Source organism: Uloborus diversus, chromosome 5, assembly GCF_026930045.1.
Source record: "Uloborus diversus isolate 005 chromosome 5, Udiv.v.3.1, whole genome shotgun sequence".
NCBI classification, from domain to species: Eukaryota; Metazoa; Arthropoda; class Arachnida; order Araneae; family Uloboridae; genus Uloborus; species Uloborus diversus.
In genome coordinates, this window is record NC_072735.1 from 109506392 (window position 1) to 109526855 (window position 20464).

Genomic DNA, 20464 nt, shown 5'->3' on the forward strand with positions numbered 1-20464 from the left:
GAATTACATTTACGGTTGCTGCATTACGGTACTTTTGTCACTATCAGCAAGGCCATGGCCGAAGTACATTAGCCCTTGGTCTTTGGCGTCCACAAATTTGGCGACAATTGGGAAAATTGCTAAGACTCCTAGTTTTCAAACTCTTCCCACAATTTCTACATTGTCTGGGGGAATTATCGTAACGGAAATCGTAAAATATGCAAAATTGGCGAAAACATTTCCTCATTGCTTATAATTTCATGGCGCAAAGTTTGTGGACCTTTAAGAAATTAAAATGAAGCGAAGCTAAAAGACGTAACCATGGTAATGTGAAACAAAACATCAGTTATTTTAATGGAGATTAGATTTATTCGAACTTTATTCTTAACGGCTTGTAACCTTTTTCCCTTTGGAGATAGAAGGTTATTTTTTCGACCATAGGTCGAGATATTTCTGGAGTAAAAAATGTCGCTTTTTGAAACGATGTCAAAAAAAAAAAAAAAAAAAAAAAAACTGTGGGACGATTCCTTCATTTTTACTTTCTTCTATATCTAATATATAGAAGAAAGTATTGGATTCGTGCAAATTTTCGAATTTCGAATTTTGACGGATTCGAACGTTTTGAGGTGTGCTGAGTCCATTTCGACTATTTTTGGAAAATGTCTGTCTGTCTGTGTGTGTGTATGTATGTGTGTGTGTGTATGTATGTGTGTATGTGTGTGTGTCACGTCTGTGTGTGACCAGTTTTTTGTGGCCGCTCTACAGCAAAAACTACCGCACGAAATCGAACGAAATTTGGTACACATATGTGCCCCTATGTGAACTTGTGCCCATTAGTTTTTGGCGCGAATTCCTCCAAGGGGGGTGGAGCAATGGGACGTTTTTTGAGTTACGCGTGCTTGCTATTCCTCAGGAAGTAACTGGCGGAATCAAACAAAATTTGGACCATATGTTGCCATTAACAGGAACAGGTGCTGATTCAATTTTGGTGGCAATAACTCAAACGGGGGTTGAGCTATAGAACGTTTTTTGTCGTCAATTGTGACTGCTGTATCTCAAGAAATAATGAACGGAATGAAAGAAAAATGTATCGGCAAGTAGACCTTAGTGGGTATAAGAGCTGATTTTATTTTGGTGTCAAAAGCTGAAAAGGGGGTGGCGCAATCGAATGTTCTTTTTTTTCATTGTGAGTGCCATTTCTCAAGAAGTAATGCTACGTTCTGGATGAAATTTGGAATAAATGTGAATCTATTTGTAAATAGGCGTTGTTTCAATTTTGGCGCCAATCGCTCCATGGGGGTCTGATTTTATTTTTGTGTTAATAAAAATAGCTTTATAAATGCAACAATAAGAAAGATAAATTACAATATTCTCGTCTGCTTATTTCACGTGATTTTAATTTTCGGGAGATAATCGGAAATGTTATCGCAAGGATTTAAAATTAATAACTGTTGCCATTTTATGTTTGTTAACAAATAAAACATCTAATTAATTCAAGCAAGGCTTTTAAAATAACTTTCAAGTCGTTCTTTGCTTTGCTTTTGCGGGAATTCAGGAATTCGGACGGTCGTCAAGTTTTTTTTTTTTTTGCTGGTAATATTGCATTCTTTTCAAGCATAGGGATTGATCAGAATTCACAAGAAAGATATAGAAGAAAGTTTCGTGATGGCCACAACATACTAGTTTACTGATAGATTTAATGAAGAAAGTATTGCCAAAATTTCATCTAAGCCTAAAAAAGTTCGAGATGAAAACGCAAATTACTCCCGTCGTAACGAAGTTAGAGCATTGAATCAAATTGCTTAGAACGCGGAAAATTCTACCCTTTTCAACGATATAAAATATTAATATGTGCAAGTAATTTTTCACCCCTTTAACAGCCAATAATAGGCAATTTACGTGAAATTTGGGCCAAAATTGGAACAAAAAAAGAACTATTTATCGGATTTTTTTCCAATTATAGCCTATGTTACTCAGTAAGAAAGCACCTTTCATATAGTGAAGGAATTTTTCAAATAGGTGCAGTGGTTCCAGAGATTACCTCGAACATGTAAACACACAAAAATCCGCTCTCTCTCTTTATAATATTAGTATAGATTATGAATTCGCGAGTTTCATTGTTGAAGCACGCGGTTTACTCGATCATCGGCTATTATTTATATGAGGATTTATATTATTTATATGGGATTTTTTTCTTTTTTCCCCCTTTTTACTTTCTTCTATATCTAATATATAGAAGAAAGTATTGGATTCGTGCAAATTTTCGAATTTCGAATTTTGACGGATTCGAACGTTTTGAGGTGTGCTGAGTCCATTTCGACCATTTTTGGAAAATGTCTGTCTGTCTGTGTGTGTGTGTGTTTGTATGTGTGTCACGTCTGTGTGTGACCAGTTTTTTGTGGCCGCTCTACAACAAAAACTACCGCATGAAATCGAACGAAATTTAGTACACATATGTGCCCCTATGTGAACTTGTGCCCATTAGTTTTTGGCGCGAATTCCTCCAAGGGGGGTGGAGCAATGGGACGTTTTTCGAGTTACGCGTGCTTGCTATTCCTCAGGAAGTTACTGGCGGAATCAAACAAAATTTGGTCCATATATTGGTATTAACAGGAACAGGTGCTGATTCAATTTTGGTGTCAATAACTCAAACGGGGGTTGAGCTATAGAACGTTTTTTGTCGTCAATTGTGACTGCTGTATCTCAAGAAATAACGAACGGAATGAAAGAAAAATTTATCGGCAAGTAGCCCTTAGTGGGTATAAGAACTGATTTTATTTTTGTGTCAACAGCTAAAAAGGGGGTAGCGCAATCACCCGTTCTTTTTTTCCATTTTGAGTACCCTACCTCAAGAAGTAATGCTATGTTCTGGTTGAAATTTGGAATATATGTGAATCCATATGTAAACAGGCTTTGGTTCTATTTTGACGCCGATCGCTCCAAGAGGTGTTGATTTTTTTTTTTTTTTGCGAATAAAAATATTTTTATTAATGCAACAATAAGAAAGATAAATCGTAATAGATTGTCGTCTGCGTATTTCTCGTGATTTTAATTGTATGGAAATGATAGGAAATATTATCTCAATGATTTAAAATTTTTAACTGTTGCCATCTTATGTTTGTTAACAAATAAAATATTTGTAATTCATTCAAGCAAGGCTTTTAAAATAACTTTCAATTTTCGCTCTTTGCTTTGCTTTTGCAATAATTCAGACATTGGGTCAAGTTTTTGCATGTGTAATTTTGTTTTTGTTGGGAATATTGCTTCCTCGTCAAGCATGGGGAGGGATCAGAAAAAAAAAAGAAAAAGAAAAATATAGAAGAAAGTTTCGTGATGGCCACAACATACTAGTTTTACGATATCATAAAAATTCTAGAACTTGTGAAATATTATGGCGCAAACCGCATTTTCATACGACTATTTGTTACTTTTCTATGACTTTTTAAAATGTGTCGAGGACTTTTCGAACACCCTGTACAGTCGCGTGGTTCAAAAAAACTTTTTGCCAGCTAGAGTTCATAGGACACCACCTTTTTTTTAGACTTACCAATAGTATTATGCTGTAAAAGTTTTAGCTTCTTACTTAAATTTTAAGAGGCTGCTCAATAACCCCTCAATTTAACATTAGCCGTAGCATAGAAAATGCTACAAATTTTGAAACATTTAATTTCCCCAGCTGTATTTTTTTAAATTTTTTTATAAATAATTATTTTACTGCGATGTATTTTCAGTTCAATGTATTTTTTTAACCACCTTCTCCATACTTATGAAGTTTGGGGGAGAGGGTTGAGCACCTTCTTTCAGTTGAAATAGAAAGCTAAATTTTTTCCAGTATATTGCTATCCACAAGTCTAACAAAATTGAGGTGTGTCCTGTTATCTACAAGAAACTTTTTTTTACATGTATTTTTGAACCACCCTACTGTACAGTCAAACATGGAATGTGCTACCAATTACTGCTGCAAGTATGAGCTGGATTTGGTACTTCGTGCGAGAAAAATAAATTTAACAATGATAGCCAGCACCCATTGTGTGTATATATATATGTATATATATATTTTTTTTTCTTTTTTTTTCAGAATTTATGGTGCTTTTACAATGGATATCATTGCAAGTTCTGCTTTTTCTACAAAGCTTGATTCCCATAATGACCCAGAAAATAAATTTGTAAAAGCAGCAAGAGATGTTTTTACAAGGAACGTTAGCTGGAGATTCGTTCTTTTCTGTAAGTTATTATTCTGTTTTCAACAATCAACAGTTTTAAAGCAGAACACTCATACCGTGAGTTCAAGAGGAGGGTGCTTGGGGAAAGGTACATGTGAACAATTGTTCTCATCTCTATACTCCTAAAAAAATATTAGTCATTTCTCAGTGAACAAAATGTCCACATGATTGAAAATTCTTTTGTTTGTGTCACCAAATTTCTTGTAATTTTTCAAAAAAAAAAAAAAAAAAAAAACAAACTAATCCGTCTTTAAAAATAAATGTCTTTAATTGTTCACATGTTCCCCTATAGCTGGCTTGCCAGACGTCCCGGTTTTCAGACAAAATCCTAATAAAGTAAGACAAAACAACGTTAGAAGAAGCACAAATTTGTAAATTACAGCAGACACGTGTTTCGGCGTTACAGGGAACGCCTTTTTTAATGAAAAAAATAATGAGCATGAGTTTACATTTTCCGCCTTTTATGCAATTTGGTTTTGTTTTTGTTTTCGGAATTTTTGTTTATTGTTGTATTTTGATCCTGACTTTTCACTTCTTCTTTCTTATTCATTCTGTTATTGTTTGATGTTGTTTATTCTCATTCGGTTTTGCTTTTGCTATTATGTCTCAAATCAATAGGTTTGCCAATCTTCGGATTAAGAAATTTCGTTTTTTGAACCATTTAAAATTTCTTCAAGAGTGTAGGCGCAAGATAATTATTCCGAAGTTTATTTCTTTGAAATGTAATTTACCACGTTCTGTCAAAATTGACAAAGTAATCTTTCGGTCGAAATTGGCTTTACTCAGAGCTTCGATCCAGGAAACTAGGAAACATTTATCGTTTATTGAACGTGAACTTTATGATTTACATCTTTCGGTTTCTAATTCCATTCCCAACTTTAACATTAGTGACAGAAATTCTTGGTCTAGAACCCTTCGTTCCTCTGATAAACATCAAATTGTTTTGAAAAAAGAAATTAGCTATGCTTTGTAAATCTTCTCATGTCGTTCCTCTTGATAATGTACCTGTTGTTAATAAGAATGTTGTTGTTAATCTTTCTAGCGTTCCATTAAGTAATTCTCAAATTGAGGCTCTAAAATGTAATGATAATTTTGCTGTGAGTGTTAATCCTTCTTTTTCAAAGCTTATTGCTCCTATTGAGAAAGCTTTTAAATTTAGTGCCTTAACTTCCTCTCAAAAAGATTCGATTCGGCATCTTATAGCTTCTAATATTGACTTTAACTCGAAAATTTCTAAACCTGTATTTGCTAATACTGTTAGCCGTTCTGTTAAAGACTTAGTTTCGACTTCTGATCTGGTTGTTACCAAAGCTGACAAGGGTAGCCAAATTGTTGTTCTTGACAAATCATCTTATGTTGATAAAACTAATGATTTGATTTCTTCTGGGCCATATGCTGAAATTTCTAAAGATCCTAGTGATAAAGAGTTATCATCTGCTGTCAAGTCTGTTAAGTCTATTCCTTCATATGTTAAACGCTCTGTTGTTCCATCTATTGCTAATTGTGCTAGATTTTATGCTTTACCTAAGGTGCATAAAGCTGGTATTCCTTTCAGGCCGATTGTTTCCAATATTGGTACGGCTTCGTACAAACTTGCAAAATATTTAGTCTCTGTGTTTTCTCCCCTTAGGAGTCGCAATTTATTTACTATTAAAAATTCTGTTGAGTTTGTTAAAAAAATTCATAGTTTCGTTCCAAATAATTCTTTTATGGCTTCTTTTGATGTTAACTCTTTATTTACGAACGTTCCCGTCGAGGGTTCATTGTTATGCCTTCGTAGAAGACTTTCTGAATTTCATTTCACCAATACGGAAATTGAGGATTTAATTTTCCTTACCCGTACTTGTCTTAAGCAATGTTCTTTTGTTTTTAATGGGAATTTTTATATTATGTTAGATGGTCTGGCTATGGGTAACCCACTTAGCCCCATTCTTAGTGATATTTACATGCATTATTTTGAGGTTAAGCTGTTCCAAAAACTGCAGTTCCAATTTTATGTTTGGTATGTTGATGATTGTTTTGTTCTAATGAACCAGAATCAGTTTGAGAGTGATGAGGTTTTATCTATTGTAAACTCCATTGATCCTCATATTCAGTTTTCTTGTGAGAAAGAACGGAATAATTGCATTTCATTTCTTGATGTACTTGTTTCTCGTACTGAAATTGGTTTTGAAACTACTGTTTATCGCAAACCTTTTGCTGTCTCTTTACCTCCTCATAGACTATCGTCTCATCCTCCAAATCAAAAATATTCTGCTTTCAATTCTTTTGTTTATCGCGCAATTAATATTTGTTCTTCGTCGGAACTTCTTAAAGTGGAACTTAATTATCTTAAAGCTGTGGCAATTGATAGAGACTATCCGCCAACTTTGATTGATTCCATTTATAAAAATTTTTCAAATAAATCCCAAACTAATGTTCTTAACCGAACCTTCATCAGAAAGAATTTGGTTGTTTTGCCATTCTTTCCATCTATAAGCTATCCGGTTGCAAAGATTCTAAAACGTTTCCAATTCCAGGTGGTGTTCTCTCCTATTAATAAACTTTCATTCTCTTCTCTTAAAGATCCTATTCACCCTCTTAATTGTTGTGGAATTTATAGAATTAATTGTAGTTGTAAACTTGCCTATATTGGACAGACTCGGCGTGCTTTAAAAATTCGCTTGAAAGAGCATCAAAATTATGTGAAAAAACAACAATTAAATAAGTCTAGTATTGCTCAACATTGTTGGGATTCGAATCACTCTTTTGATTTTAACTCTTATCAGATTATCCAAAAATGCCCCAATTCATCAGATCTTGACTTTTGGGAATCCTTTCATATTTTGAGGAACAGTTCTAACTTAGTTAACGATCTTAGTGCAGTTCCATATTTTTCTAACATTTGTCTCCCATATCTTTAATACTGTCCTTTCCCCATTCCCCCCCTTTTTTCCCCATTCATTTTTATTGATCTTCCTTTGTTTATTTTTAACTTTTTGTCTTGATTGACACTCCCCCCCCCCAAATTTTCTTCTATTTATCTTTATTTTTCCTTTTTTCGAATATTTTTTGTTTCTGTTTATTTTATTTCATGGTTTTCCATTCAGCTTTTCCGTTCTTGCGGTTCACGGTTACTGACAATTTCTTTTCTTTTTGTTTAAGCTTCGGCTTAATCTTTGTCCAATTGAATTCTTTCTTTCTGGGTTCGTACCTAAGAGAAAGCTCTTGGCCTTTGCTTGCATTCCTATTGGTTCCTGATCTGTTTATAACTTTGTCATTGGTGTTTGGCTAATCCGCTGTTTTTATCTTTTAAGCTGCATGCTTATCTGCTCTTGGCTTTTGTCGGATGTCTTTTCATCCATATGCTCATTATTTTTTGCATTGAAAAAGGCGTTCCCTGTAACGCCGAAACACCCCTCTGCTGTAATTTACAAATTTGTGCTTCTTCTAACATTGTTTTGTCTTACTTTACTGTTCAGCACAAAGGTATTTATTTATCTTAAAATCCTAGTACCCTGGCCGGTTCACACTAATGATCCCAGAACAGTGGCGGAACTGCAGGCAGTCTCTGAATCTCGTAACCGGGCTGTTGATACAAGGTCATAGTTCTCTAGTATTGTCCGTTTTTCAAGAGAAGGCACTTCACCTAGCCTCCTCGAACGCGGAGTTCCATTTTACGGGCGGGGGGGGGGGGGAGGGGGATTGGTACGCAATCCACGCGCTTCTAAAGGAGACAACCAGACAGCATTAACCTGGGCGCGCATTTTAATGTGCAAAAAAGTCTTAGTATCCTTCACACCACTTGCTTCACTTGTCTGTTGTCATTTTCGTTATTCTTACATTTTAAAAACCGCTGCTTTTACAACAAACTGCTATGATCCGGATATACCTTTTGCCGAAAACAGCGAAATAGAATCATCGTATACCACGTGACGAGGGAGGAGTCAAGTGCCTTCTTGTGAAAAACGGGCAATATTTCCTGTGTTGGAATTTCTTTAGATACATGTTTCTTTGCAGTGGTATTTCCATGGATCATGAAATATTTACGAATTAGCATCCTCCCTCCAAAAGGAATAAATTTCTTCAAGAATGTCACTTTGGAAATTATACAAGAGCGGAAGAGAACTGGAAAGGTATTTCCTATTTACTAAGTCTGTTTTAATGTTTATTTACTATTAATATATCACGATTTGTTACTTATTTTCTATGAACTTATTTCTTATTCACCAAACTAGTATTTAATCGTACCTGTCATTCTTAGTCATTATTAACTGATATTGATTCACCGGGATTCTACATTTATTGAGCAGAGTTTCCTGTTATTTGCTGGAAAATTGTCTAAAGAGCTGTATATAAATGATGACACATTTTCCACAATACTTGACCTCCTCTTTCCTTTACCACAAAGTGTCACACTTTGCCTCCCTCTCCCCCCTCCTTTACTTCTCACGCTATATCACAAAAACATGTTTTCTTTTAAAAACTGAGTAGTATATAATTTCTTTGGCTCCTTGCTCCCTTTAGTCATGGTAGTCACAATTTAAAGACTCCACTCCTCCTTCAAAGCGTGAGATCACTTGCAGACGATCAAAGAGGAGGAGTACCAGCGTACTGTTTTTTGGCAGTTTTTACATTTTTTTTCATTATTTGTTAAAGCACATTTTTTGGATCAAAATAATGCAAATTCTGGTAATATTTCTTTTGACTACAGTGTGGATATTTAAGAAAGAACCATTATACCAACAAACTGTGAGGACAACACAATTTTTGCTTGGAAAAAAAAATCATTTTTTCCCTCGGAACATATGTAGGGGAACGTGGGACAAAGTGAAATAGCTAGGATGACTAAGCCTTTTCAAAATGAACAAATTGAAAATTTATCTTGAAAATTGCAGTACATAAAAAAAGAATATTGTATTTTATTATAAACTTTGCATTGAAACATCATTTTTTATTTTATTTTTACAGTTAAATTGAGCCTACAGAAGAAAAAAAAAAAGGAAAATATAAACTTTTTTTTCATGGGACAAAATTAAAATATTTTTCGAATGAAAAATTTTATATTCGACTGTGAAAAATATTTTTGAAAAAATTAATGAGCAAATGAAAGGATAATCTTTATGTTTTCTTTATATTTACTAATAATAAAGCTGAATGTCCTCTGTCCGGATCTCTGTCTGTCAGGATCTCTAACGCGCATAGCGCCTAGATCATTCGGCCGATTTTCATGAAATTTGGCACAAAGTCAGTTTGTAGCATGGGAGTGTGCACCTCGAAGCGATTTTTCGAAAATTCGACGCGGTTCTGTCTGTCCGGATATCTGTGACGCGCATAGCGCCTAGACCGTTCGGCCGATTTTCATGAAATTTGGCACAAAGTTAGTGTGTAGCCTGGAGGTGTGCACCTCGATGCAATTTTTCAAAAATTCGATTTTGGTCTTTTTCTATTTCAATTTAAGAACATTTTCCGGAGCAAAATTATCATAAGATGGACAAGTAAATTACGAAATTATCATGACGTGGAATGTGAGAGCGAATGAACATAGCCAATTGGCGAGAAATTCGTCATCCATTATTTGCAAATATACAGGCGAACCGAATGACCTTTTAATTTTCAACTACGGGCAAAGCCGTGCGGGTACCACTAGTTATGAATAAATGAAAAGATAATAAAACAGTAAACAAATAAATAAATAAGTTTATTAATTATTATATGAGGAAAAATAAATGAATGAATAAAATAGTGAATAAATAAGAAAATAAGTGAATGAATAAATTAAGAGAGAGAGAAGTGAATTATTAAATAAAGGGATGTAAAAAAATTAGTTGAAAAATGAGTACGTAAGCAATTTAGCAAATAATTGAATGAGTAAACGAAATAAACTATTTCATTTTGTTCCGTATGCACTTGACAAGTTGTAAAAAAATATTAAAAATACAAATAAGCTAAATATTAACTAAATAAATAAATACAACACTGACTTTTAGAAGGTCCAAATTAATATTTAAAATGTCAATAAAAAGAATTTTATCATTTGATAATATCAAAATAATGTTTAACTTATAATAAAATATTACAATTGGAGTATCCATTTTTGAAAACTGCCCGTAATATTATATACTTTAACTCCGGTGTTTTTTTTTATTTATTTGACATAGCCGACATATGTTACTACGTTGTTTAATATTACTAGGAAAGTTGCGCTAAAAGCAGAGTAAATATTTAACCGTTTAATTTTGCCCCACATTCCCCTACTTTATAATGATGTTCTTTCCTCACTCATGGCTGTTTTGCAACTATATGATGGATCAAATCATAAACTTCATTAGTACAAGTAATATAAAACATTTTAATTAAAAGAGCAAGGACTAAAAACTGAACAGTATGAAAAGTTATAATCATTATAAATCACGAAATTAATCTATAGAACTACAAGGAAAGCGATATAAATACTAACAGCAATGTGGTTTTGAGATTGCATTTAATTATAAGAATGATTCAATGTATGCTTTTTTTTATATGTATAGAAACGAAACGACTTTTTGCAACTTTTGATGGATACTGCAGATGAAGTACAAGAACAAGAGCAACAAGACAACGAGAAAGAAGATTTGACAGAAAATTATGGCAAAGATGATACAAATCCTCAAGTGTTCAAGAGTGTTAGTAACAAATGTAAGTTTTTTGTTTTCATTTTTGTTGCCAATCATGGTTAAACATTTCGGAAACAGCAAACAGTTCATTTTTTAAAAAATAAAGACAAAAACTGAATTTGTTCTGGACAAATAAAAGTGAAATCCCAAAAACCATTAGTAAACACCGCACAAAATCTTGTACAGACGTACAAGTTATGTCTAACGTGGATGGACAATTCCAGCAGGACTACGCATCACCCCACACTTCTTGAGTTGCTGCAGAGTGACTGCAAGAACATTCTGCTGACTTTAAATACTTTCATTGTCCACCTAAATCTTTTGACACGAACATTATTGCTTATATCTGGGAATCCTTGATAAAGCCCTAAATCGTACAACAAGTACTGACACGCTGGCCATCTTGGGGTTAACGTTGCTTTCTGTCTGCCTATGGTGAAGTAGCCTGTTTTGCTTCTTGATTGTGGTTTCTTATTAACTCAATGTTAACCCACAATCAATAAGCACCACAATCAAGAAGCAAAACATGCTACTTCATTAGAGCAGACACAGGAAGTGGACGTGTCGCTACTTAAGCTTTAAGCTACGATTTAGGGCTTTAATCTCACCACCACTTCGTACTAAGATAGAATTGTAGATTTCTCTGCATGATTCATGGTGTAAATTAGCTCCAGCTGTACACCTGACGGTAGTAAAGCAACTTGCGCCATCATCCGTCCCCCTGTGAGCCCCCTGAGTGGAGGAACACTTTCCATACTTAAAAGCCGCTTCAAAGACCAACAAATATGCCGAAACAACCTGCGCTTCCTCACAACTAACCATCAAAGTCAATTTATTCAAACGTAGCTTTTTGAAGCAACAGCGGCAGCAAACAATACTTCTGGGGGGGGGGGACGATGGTATTGCAGAGAAAACATTCCTGAAAAATCCAGGCGCTGGTCTTCTACCAAATAAGACCAGTTTAACTCGGACGAGGTATCTCGTTCTCAACCATATGAATGGCATCCATCTTGGACGAGATATCTCGTCCTCAACTGCAGGCCGGTTCAGCTTTAAGGTACGATTTAGGGCTTTAATCTCACCACCACTTCGTACTAAGATTTCTCTGCATGATTCATGGGGTAAATTAGCTCCAGCTGTACACCTAACGGTAGTAAAGTCCATGTCACGTCGCGTCGTGTTAGGGCCCTTCTGCTCTCTCGTGGAGCCGCAACTCGAAAAAATACCAGTTATTAAAGGAATTATACCAGTTATTTTGGCACTTCATTGTAAATGTAAATAATATGCCTTAGGAAACAGGAAATAACGAAATTTTTGCAGTGAAATGTACATATTAAGGCAAACACGTGTTTCGGGGTTTCATGGAACCCCTTTTTCAATCAAAAATACTGAGCTTTTAGCTGTAAAGGTATTTATTTAAATTTCTCAATATGCCTCCCCCCCCCCCGTGAATGCATCCTTAGCACTTCATAGATTACAAAAGTGAGACACCGTTTTTAAGTTCTGCATTTTCATCGCCATTGGCGGAAAATAATAATCACAAAACAACGTATTCATATTTTGGCTGTTTTTCTTAAAATTGCCCTTAAAAATCGGATTTTTGAAGTACCGCTGAAGAGTGTGAATGCTTTGCATGGATCAGCTATTTATATTTAATAGGTTATTGAACTTGATCAGGTGTTTAACAGGATATTTAATGAATGCGTTCATACTATGCACGCGTAGCTGCTCAATTATTTTTGAACATTCAATGACATAAATGATTTTATTTAAAATAGGGGCCCCTAAAATTTGAGAACTCGGTCTCTGAGAAGTCCTGCTCTTATTATTTATATTTTTATCTGAAGTGTTCATCATAAAATTTGCTCTGAAATAAGATATATTATTTATTTCAGCTCTCTCTTACAATGAGTTAATAGCGCAGTGCATTATATTCTTCTTGGCTGGGTATGACACCACAGCTTCTACTTTATCTTTTGCAAGCTACTTATTGGCTCTTAATCCAGATGTACAGGAAAAACTGATTGCTGAGCTGGATGGAGCTTTAAAAGCCTCAAATGTGAGTAATTTAATCATGTCTCAGTTAAATGGATGAATAATTATGGAATAGAAACACGTTTAGCAGTAAACAACGTATAAAGGAACACATTAGAAGGAAAACTGCATACGGGTCATTCTATCGTCACGTGCAAGACAATCCAACTCGATAATTTCACTATCATCCTCATATAAATAATAGCCAATGATCAAGTAACCCGCGAGCTTCAACAATGAAACTCGTGCCATGGCATGATAATTTGATAATATGTTTTGGTAATGTCTAACATGCGAAGAAAGGCTTCATTGCGACAAGGCTGAACTCGATCCGGTAACTTAACTGTTTTACTGGTAATACAGCCATTTTAGGGAATGAAGAATCAAAAAAGCGGTTGAAATTAACGCTATCCACTGGAATTTAGGGTTAATCTGCTGGAGTTAGGGTTAAATTTTCAACTCTCAAAATATCACCAAACAGGCAATGGCTTCGTTCAAATGTAGAAGAGTAGAACGACTACATCACCCGTCACACCTTGACGGGCGACTTTCTAGTTTTGTTATAGATCTTAATATTTTATCTAAACAGGAGTAAGCACATTTTTTAATTTTTGCATTTGGTACAACGATACTCTTGACTCAGTATTACTATTTTTATTAAATAACTTTGTTACTTAAAATTTAATTTATTTACTTGCATCAAGTGCGGGACATGCCAAATCAACCTCTTGTAGTCTGCTGTATGCATTACTAATATTTTTGTTCGATTAATATAGCAATGACGAAACACATTGTAGGTTTTGAAAGCTAAGGTTCCAAATAGGATTTCTAATCCCACGCCAAATTCACTCCCGCAGGATTTTGGGATTGTAAGGAGCTAGTCCCGCGGGATCCCGGGATCTCGCGGGATTGACTTTATTCTTCTAAGAATAGAAAAAGTTGTACTTTTTAGGAAGAACTGCTTTTGTTACTTGAATAAGTAGTTTTTTTTTTTCATTCCGTACACCAATTGAAGAGCACTACAAAGTCAAATTCCATTTAGTAATTATTGTTTGATATGCAAAAGTGTGCCCTAAAAAGGTTCAATGCATCTTAACAAAACATCGCTAGTACAGGATTAGAAAGAAATTTTGCTCAAAAAATAATGCGCTTGTCAAAAACATGTGCTGCGACTCCACTTTTGCAAATGATCCTCCATTATCTTCATCATCTTCTGAAATAGATTTTTCTATTCTTATGCTTAGTTTTTTTCCCCCAAGAACTGCAAATTTCGGATAAAAACGATGGCTATGTATGTTTTGCTGTATCCAGTTTAACTTACATTAAAAATACCATTGTTGCTTCATAAACATTGGTCATTTTATCAGTGAATTTTGTTCATTCGGCAAGGGGTGAGAGCTACTTGGTTTCACTGAGTCGTAGGATCAGTAAAAGTTTTTCGATAATTTCACTAATTTTACCTCTCACTTTAAAGAGACATTCAAAAACTTGAGCAGCTTAACTTACTGCACTGTCATGCGAGTCATCCCATGTTTCATCCAAGTTTCTATCGCCTCTTTTAGAGTCGTACCGAATATATAAATAATGACAGGTTTTACATTGCTTTCTTCTTTGTAGAAAAATATTGTGTACTTTAAGGTAAAGGTTATGAGTGCATTCCTTAAGTTTACAGAAGTTCTCCAATATTGCATTGCATGCCTCAGCGGGTTTTGCAGTCTATTTTTTCTAAAGCGTAATTTTCTGGAATTTAAATTTTAGTGATGGTTTTCGAAAATGTTTTTCAATTATGCGCATTTTCTCAATTGCTGAACATAGAAAACAATATCCTCCGAATCAGAATACCAATTCAATCTCAGAAAAATAAATTCACTTTTTATTGTCTCCTTAATGGTAAATCCACCGTTCATCATATGAGACAAAGTTTTTCTTGCTCTTCTTGCAGATATAAGAGGAAAGTGATGTTAATTAAGATGATGCTTGTGAAAATAGTCATTTTATGAGCGCAAAAGTTCGAAAACGTTTACATGGAAAAAATTGCGGGATTGAAAATCCCGCGGGATTATTCCCACTAAATATCATACGGGATCCCGCGGGATTCTGGATCGGGATTTGTAACTCTAGTTCTAATGCAAAGGAAACATAGCTCATTTGTTGAGAAATAATAATTTAAACAGTTGAAAAAAATTATGTAATGTAAAACACCCGTCGTTCAGTAGTGGTCACTTTAAGTTTACTTATAACTTCGAAGAAAGAAATGAACAATAATAGTGTGATTTTTTGTTGGTACTTAACGTAACTATTATATTGAATCAATTTTATTCATCGGTTATTTGAATTTAATGTAAGTAGCGTAAATTCTTTGGATGGGAAAATGTCAGATGGCCACTTCTGAAATTTTCAGATTTTGGAGTAGCCACTATTTTATCAAATTTGAGGCTTGGGAAAAAATTGAGAAAACTTGAACAAATTGAAATTCCGGCATTTTTAGAAATTGGGACGATTTTGAAAGAGTTGGGCAAAAATACGTTCATTGACTATCAGGATGGGAAATTTATATTGTAGATCCACAATTTAAAAATATACTTCACTGTGGACACTACACTGTAAAAAATCTCGGAAAACTCTCTGAATATACAAAAAAGTTTTCCGTAATACACAGATTCGTACGCCCTCCGCAGTTTTCTCCTATAATCAAAAACCTTTCCCGTTTAGCAAGAAAGTAAGAGTCGACGCATGCGCAGCTCACACGGCAATTTTATAGTCCAGCAGCAAATCAAAACTGAAACTTTCGAAAGCACGCAATGAAAACAAGTGCTGACTCATGTATGCGAAGTAACACTCATCAAGGGGATTAGTAGAAGTTTTGTTCCTCGCATGAATTCACTGAAGATAATTTTAAAGTCTTATATTTTCTTGCTTATGTATCGTCATGAGATTGAATTTGAAGCTATGTCACTTATTTTTAAGTACGAAGTGCAAATTCTCGACGCATGCTCGCGGAAGGAATACAAACTGAAATTAAAAACCAAATAACTTCCGAGAGGACGCCATGTAAATTCGTTGCGTCGCATAACTTGTGTAGGTAATTTACTTTTTTCTTGGATACTTTTCTTCTTCCTACCAAATGGGTAATTTTTGTTGGCAGAATTTTATTCTGTCATAATTATTCTGTCATAAAAATCACCTTTTTGGTGACCAAAGCCTGCAAAAGACCACCACCGACGAATAGGTAAGTCGCTTTGCAACTCTATTACTTTAAAGAGATTTAGTTCATATAAATCTCGTTAAAAAAAACTATTTTCTTCAGTATCATTTTTTCGTTGTGAACTATTGCAATTTGAAAATATTTTACATTACATAGAACACATATTTAAAGTGCAAGTGTGTCTAGTTTTATTCTGTAAAATTTATGAATTGAAGATTATAAAAAACTTTAAATAAGTGTTATTGTGTACTTTGTTTTTATGTGTCAATCTCAGTTAATATTTGGCTGAACATTTACGTATCAAGCATTATGAATTAAATGTTATAATATGCAAATTGTCAGGTTTGATAGTTCGTCTTTAAGGTTGCATGTTTTCATTCTCTTGTAAACAGTGTAGCTAGATTGTATGAAGTAAAAAAAAACTATCTCTTGTAATTAGGAACATAGTGCTTCAATATTATCTAAATGACGATATCTCTTTAAATATTTGCATTAGCGAAACGCTTTAAATTAGTTAAATGTGTATTAATTTCTTTAACAAATCGATACATATATGTATTTAAAAGTGTCTTCATTTTTTTCGTTTTACGAGCCTCAATTTTACCAAAAGCAAAAAAAAAAAAAAAAAAAAAAAAAGACTTTATAAAATAATTTTGTATTTTTACACCATATTAAAGTATTTGACTTATAATTTATATGATACTTTGATTTATAATGTATATGATGTTGCTTTTTCAAGGAGGGGGGGGGGGGGCGCTTCATAGCATTTTATGGGTGCACCATCACTCTTATGGTGGGGGGGGGGGGATTCTCGTATATATGAAATGGAATAATCATGTAATAGAGTTCAATGTTTTAATAAATAAAATATATAATGCATTTTGCGCACACTGTAAAAATAAAATCAGTAACCTATTTTGAATAAGTATTTATATTTGTGATGAGCTGGAAAAGGGCAAGAACAGAAGAATCAACCCGAATGGTTCCAGCAGGGGGACTTGGTGTCATATGTTATGCTGTTAACCATGCTATTTGTCATTAGAAATTCAAAAAAAAAAAAATAATCCACGAATGATTCTAAAATTGCTTGTATTATTGCTCTTAGATATGAAAGAATTGAAACTGATATGGTATGCAATACTATAATAAAGAATTATATTTTAGAAAAAATCACGGAAAAAGGATTCCGAAATTCTCGGAAACGTTTTTGAAAATTGTTTGGAGAATTCCGAAATACTCGGAAACGTTTTCGAAACTTTCATGAACCACAGCTGCACAGAATACTCAGAAACTTTTCTGGAAATTACGGAAAGAGGATTCCGAAATACTCAGAAACGTTTCTGGACATTACAGAAAGAGGATTCCGAAATACTCAGACACGTTTCTGGACATTACAGAAAGAGGATTCCGAAATACTCAGAAACGTTTTTGAAACTTTCATGAACCACAGCTGCACGATATACTCAGAAACGTTTCCGGATTTTTTTTACAGTGTACTAGTGCGTTTTAAACCTTTGAAGTGGTCACTACTGAAGCACTGGTCACTACTGCTGTGTTTACCTTATATGGTCATTCCACTGAGAATGGTCATTTTCTACCGCACGTAACGGTTAATAAATTTCATAAAAGGAAATAATTTTAAAGGGTATGGTGCAGGCGCTAAAAGGAGTTGGAGTATGCAAAATGTGAGGACTGCATTCTGTAAATTGTTTTGAACTCAGAAAAGCTTGCAGACTACGATTCTAGATGTTGCCAGGTGGCTTGTTGGTCCATTAATTTTTTATACCCCGCTCCCTTAAGTACTAAGTAAGTGAATAGAGCAAACTCATCTGAACCATTTTAATGATTGTCCTAGTTACAATGTCCCGTTGTTCACATTAAAACTGCCAATAATCAGAAAATAACATTAAATTGGAGTAAAAGGAAGTCATGTGATGCACACATCAGCTCGTTGTAATACCAATCAAATCTCTAGTGTCTACTCACTGCTGAAGATCGATTCTGAAACTGCTCGAATGCTAAATCGGGACTTCCTGCATTAAATCTACCTTCCGTTCGTTTGACGGACTGCATTCCTCTCTTCATATCATTTACAACTTCTAAAGGTAGTTTTATCATATCTTGTAAATAGCCACCCCCCGAATGTAATTTGTGTGATTCATGGAGAAAAAGTAAGGTAACATTTGTCTAGTTGTTAACAAATGCAGTTCAAAATTATTACTCCTAACAGCCATAACTTAACATAACAAAATTTAAACCATTTCACACTATTTGTTCAAATATTTAAAAATTTCGTTTTCAGTGCTCTTGGCGCTAAAAAAATTTAAAAACTCATCAAAAATCTGTAATTATACTTTTATATTGATTATATTTTTCAATTATTAATGTATGATCTTTATCAACTGTATCCTCTCTTATTTTTTTGAGACAAGTATTTAGCAAATGCATATGATTGTCAAAATAAAAGAGATTGATTTTTACATTTTACTTTAGAAGACCTATATAAAAATTTGATTTTTGGTAGTAACTTTTTTTAAATAAAAATTGTACTTTTAATTTTTTTGTTTTATTTTAAACTAGTGGTATCCGCACGGCTTTGCCCGTAGTAGAAAAATTAAAACGTCATTTGGTTCGCCTGTATATTTACAAATACTGGATAATGAATTTCTCGCCAATTTGCTACGCTCATTTGCTCGCACATGTTACGGTTCCACGTTACGATAATTTGGTAATTTACTCGTCCACTGATAATTTGCTCGGTACAATGTTCTTAAAATTAAAATATAAAAAGAACAAAATCGAATTTTTGAAAAATCGCTTCGAGGTACACATCCCCCATGCTACAAACTCATCTTGTGTCAAATTTCCTGAAATTCGGCCGAACGGTTTAGGCGTTGTGCGCGTCACAGAGATAGATTCAGACCAGTGATGGGCATAATCGAGTTCTCATAATCGAATCACTCGATTATTCAAGATCATTCGAGAACTCGATTACCACGAGTTCTCGATTATCGTATCTCGAGTTCTCGATTACCACTTTTCGAGTTCTCGAGCGATGAACTTCTCGAGTTCTCGATTATCACTTTCCAAGTTCTCGAGCGATGGACTGCTCGAGTTCTCGAATATCACTTTCCGAGTAATCGAGCGATCAACTGCTCGAGTTCTCGATTGTCACTTTCCGAGTGCTCGAGCGATCAACTGCTCGAGTTCTCGCTTTGAACTTCTCGAGATCTTGAGTTCTCGAGATGTTGAGTTTTCGAGATGTTGAGTTCTCGAGATGTCAATCACTCGAGCAATGTATTTTTCGACCGATTTGATAATCGAATGAACCTCTCAATATAGTTGACTTCTGATAGGGGTGCCCACCTAGAAAGGGAGGGGGGGGGGGAGTCATGGCGTTGCCTGTGCCATTGACATTTTTAGGGGCGATGTTTTAAGGGGCATTTTTCATTTTTTGGGGGGCTCTACGATATTGAGTGGGGTGCGTCTTTGACCTCAGGGGGGTACCCCTGCTTCTGAAGTGATTCAGTTGCTGGGGCGGATCCGTCATTTAGGGGGTCAGAGGGCTGGCTTTGAAAAGTTAATGATTTTACTTATGAATGGGCAAGGTTTTTGTTGTCTTCCAAAAAAATTTGCATTGAACCCTTCCCCCAGAAAAATTTGGAGTGACTGACGGGCTGCGCAGCGGTGCCCACAGGGGAGGTGGATCATGGCACAGACTAAGCCATTGAAATTCTTAGTGGACGTTCGTCTTTTTTAGGAAATATCCTTCTTGAGGGGAGAGGGTGTTTTGAGGGGTATTTTTCTCTTTTTTTGGGGGGAAGGAGGTCTCTGCGATATTGAGGGGGTGCCCTTGACCTCAGGGCGGGTGGGTACCCCTGCTTCAGAAGTGTTTCAGCTGCAGGAGCGTATCCGCCATTTAGGGGGTCAGAAGGTTGGCTTTGAAAAATTAATGATTTTACTTATGAATGCGCATGGTTTTTGTTGTCTTCCGAAAAAATTTGCATTGAACCCTTCCCCCAGAAAAATTTGGAGTGACTGACGGGCTGCGCAGCGGTGCCCACAGGGGAGGTGGGTCATGGCACAGACTACGCCATTGAAATTCTTAGTGGACGTTAGTCTTTTTTAGGGAGTATCCTTATTGAGGGGGGGAGGGGGTCCTGATTTTAAAAGGGGTGCCAGCACAGTTGAGGAATAGATACCCTTGCGATCTAAATGGTGTTATTATCAAATAGTTGTTTCTCGAATGTTTCATTCGAATATTGTTATAATTGAATGTATGCTGTCGAATGCTTGATTAAAAGATCCTTTGGGATGCTTTGGTAGTCTAATGATATGTTTGGTGGAAGTGAAGGTTGGGGGCGCTAATAAGGTTCTAACTTGAGAGG

General features: G+C 35.0%; 1 protein-coding gene across 2 annotated transcripts in view; it reads left to right on the forward strand.

Moving 5' to 3' along the window:
• Window positions 1–20464, forward strand: part of LOC129222877 (cytochrome P450 3A8-like) — an 87959-nt gene that overhangs the window by 42806 nt on the left and 24689 nt on the right. For both annotated transcript variants that reach the window (XM_054857437.1, XM_054857436.1), the window contains exons 7-10: window positions 4058–4203; window positions 8202–8317; window positions 10712–10859; window positions 12733–12896. In XM_054857437.1, coding sequence (XP_054713412.1) covers window positions 4058–4203; window positions 8202–8317; window positions 10712–10859; window positions 12733–12896 — 574 coding nt within the window. The remainder of the gene's footprint in view (window positions 1–4057; window positions 4204–8201; window positions 8318–10711; window positions 10860–12732; window positions 12897–20464) is intronic.